Source organism: Nansenia antarctica (genome assembly GCF_963989245.1).
Source record: "Nansenia antarctica genome assembly, chromosome: 15".
Classification (NCBI taxonomy): domain Eukaryota; kingdom Metazoa; phylum Chordata; class Actinopteri; order Argentiniformes; family Microstomatidae; genus Nansenia; species Nansenia antarctica.
Window position 1 is genome coordinate 6,734,577 of NC_137685.1, and position 2,500 is coordinate 6,737,076.

Consider the following 2,500-nt stretch of genomic DNA (forward strand, 5'->3'; position numbering starts at 1 on the left):
TACTGTCATACTGTCAATCATATACAGTCATTGACTGGTTGCATCTAAACATTTACTGTACTGTACCCCCATGCTCCCGGACACATCAAGGACGAGACAGACGACTCTTTGCCGTCTCTGTACCAACGTGAACGTGGGTGGTGGACTGGGCTGTGTCAGAGGCTGGAGCGACCACAGGATATCTCGATCCACAGAAGAGGAGTTGATCACCTCCATAGTACTTCTGTCACACATCCTGTTCTGCATGTTTGGAGCTTCAGTGTTGTGATTGTCCTCGGTGCAAAACGCTGTTATCTACAGTGTGAAGACAACAAGAGATGAGGAGAGAGAGAGAGAGAGAGAGAGAGAGAGAGAGAGAGAGAGAGAGAGAGAGAGAGAGAGAGAGAGAGAGAGAGAGAGGGAGAGAGAGAGAGGGAGAGAGAGATGAGGAGAGAGAGAGAGGGAGAGAGAGATGAGGAGAGAGAGAGAGAGAGAGAGAGAGAGAGAGGAGAGAGAGAGAGGGAGAGAGAGACAGAGAGAGAGAGAGGGAGAGAGAGACAGAGAGAGAGAGAGAGATGAGGAGAGAGAGAGAGAGAGATGAGGAGAGAGAGAGAGAGATGAGGAGAGAGAGAGAGAGGGAGGGAGAGAGAGAGAGAGGGAGAGAGACAGAGAGAGAGAGAGAGGGAGAGAGAGACAGAGAGAGAGAGAGAGAGAGACAGAGAGAGAGAGGGATGAGGAGAGAGAGATGAAGAGAGAGGAAAGCCTATTTTTGTTGGTCTTGCTCCTCTTCAGTGTTCAGTTTGTGGTTATACAGCAATCAGTATGCACATTTCTAATGAACATTATTATTATTATTATTATCATTATTCTATAAAATGAACCTCTCCAATGTTTAAACAAACATTTTATAAAACAAAAACATATATTGCTGACAAACAAAACACACTAATATTACCACTCCTTCCTCTACAAGCAGAGTTAACAGTTAACAGCCCATACATCCAAATCAACTTCAATATTGGGGAGATGTTTTACGCACTGAATCTACTCGTAGGCTTTGTCGATCCATGATGGAGGCTCTGGTGGTCTGTATGAGATCTGGGATGTAATGGCATTTGTTGTCTATCGGTATACCATATATGTCTTCAGTGCATGGCTTGTTAGTTGTAACGTTTTTCCATGAACCTGTTATGTCTTTGGAACATCTAAGATTAAATAGAAGAACATTTTATTCTACCATAAGTGATTAACTTAATAGAAGCAATTCAATAACACGTGTATTGATTGGGACATTTAATTTGTAACAGTTACGTTAAAAATACATTTGATATGTCTGAGAATAAGAACTGTTTGCCAGAGGTATGGCAAAGCTGTGATGAAAGGATATCAGTATATTTAAATAGATCTCGTCATCACTTTTAAATGTTTGAATCTATATTTCCGGTTTCGATTTTTGTCCAAATAGCAGTACAAAATTGTGACAAAAAAAGTGTCACTAATAAAACAAAAACATAGTTTCTATGTGCCAGTGCATTGTAAAACTGTTAAAGAGTCCACATAGCTCTTTCCAATCTTTATATCCATACAAATTAAATGATTACCGAGTTCCCTCTTTTTTGCCCCCAGATATGTAGAATGGTTGGTCCTCGTCGAATTCTTCATAAACCCCCCATCTAAGATGAGCCCATTCATGCACAAGGACCCGCTCTAAGAATGGTGTACAAAAAAGCAGGAAATACTGTATGTTACAGTTGGCATGGACGATATCAACTAGTTCAGGATATGCTGATAGAAGGCAGTTCCTACCTCTGGGCCCATATTGCTCAGTAAGGTCATCTAACAGGAATCCTGGGGTCAGATGAATGTACCGTCCCTGTGATCCACATTCACCATACAGAAGAGTGTAAGGCTCATCTCCATATTTACGGTTTGACTTGTTGATCACTATGTTGGCCTGGAACAGAATGCAAAGTTTCATTAAACTGCTCATGAGCAGTTATTTAGCATTTATTTTCACAATTCCCAAATTGTGTCATTGTGTTTGATATTTTCCACCACAACAGACAAACACAAGCTTGTAATATGACCCACAATTCATGTATTAGCCTTGTTTCTTTATTTTACTTAAAGGGGCAATCTGGGATTCAAACAACAAGTAGGCAGTCTGCCTGACACTTTTTGGGGTAAACAGCCGAGGGATATGTCTGAAGAAATGTAACCATCTCAAATGTACAGACGAAGCTATGATGCTATCCCCCCATGAGATGTAAGCTGTACAGGGTTTGCTTACAGTAACACTGTTTACAAACAAAGGAGTAAAACAGGTTTATATGTTCTGATGGGGTAAGACAGGTGAACTAAGAAGCACGTATAAGTTACGTATATTGCTCAAGAATCAATAGCTACAGTGGCTATCGAAAGTCAACACACTCCTTCAGTTTTTCCACATTTTGTTGTGTTATAGACTCAATTTAAAATTGATTAAATAAATACAACTTGGCATCAATCCACACACAATTCT

General features: G+C 40.5%; 1 protein-coding gene across 1 annotated transcript in view; it reads right to left on the reverse strand.

Moving 5' to 3' along the window:
• Positions 1 to 2,500, reverse strand: part of LOC308170861 (calcium-activated chloride channel regulator 4A-like) — a gene marked incomplete at both ends in the record, with an annotated part of 9,025 nt that overhangs the window by 4,692 nt on the left and 1,833 nt on the right. The window contains 3 exons of the mRNA XM_080545718.1: positions 67 to 294; positions 935 to 945; positions 1,786 to 1,933. Coding sequence (XP_080401844.1) covers positions 67 to 294; positions 935 to 945; positions 1,786 to 1,933 — 387 coding nt within the window. The remainder of the gene's footprint in view (positions 1 to 66; positions 295 to 934; positions 946 to 1,785; positions 1,934 to 2,500) is intronic.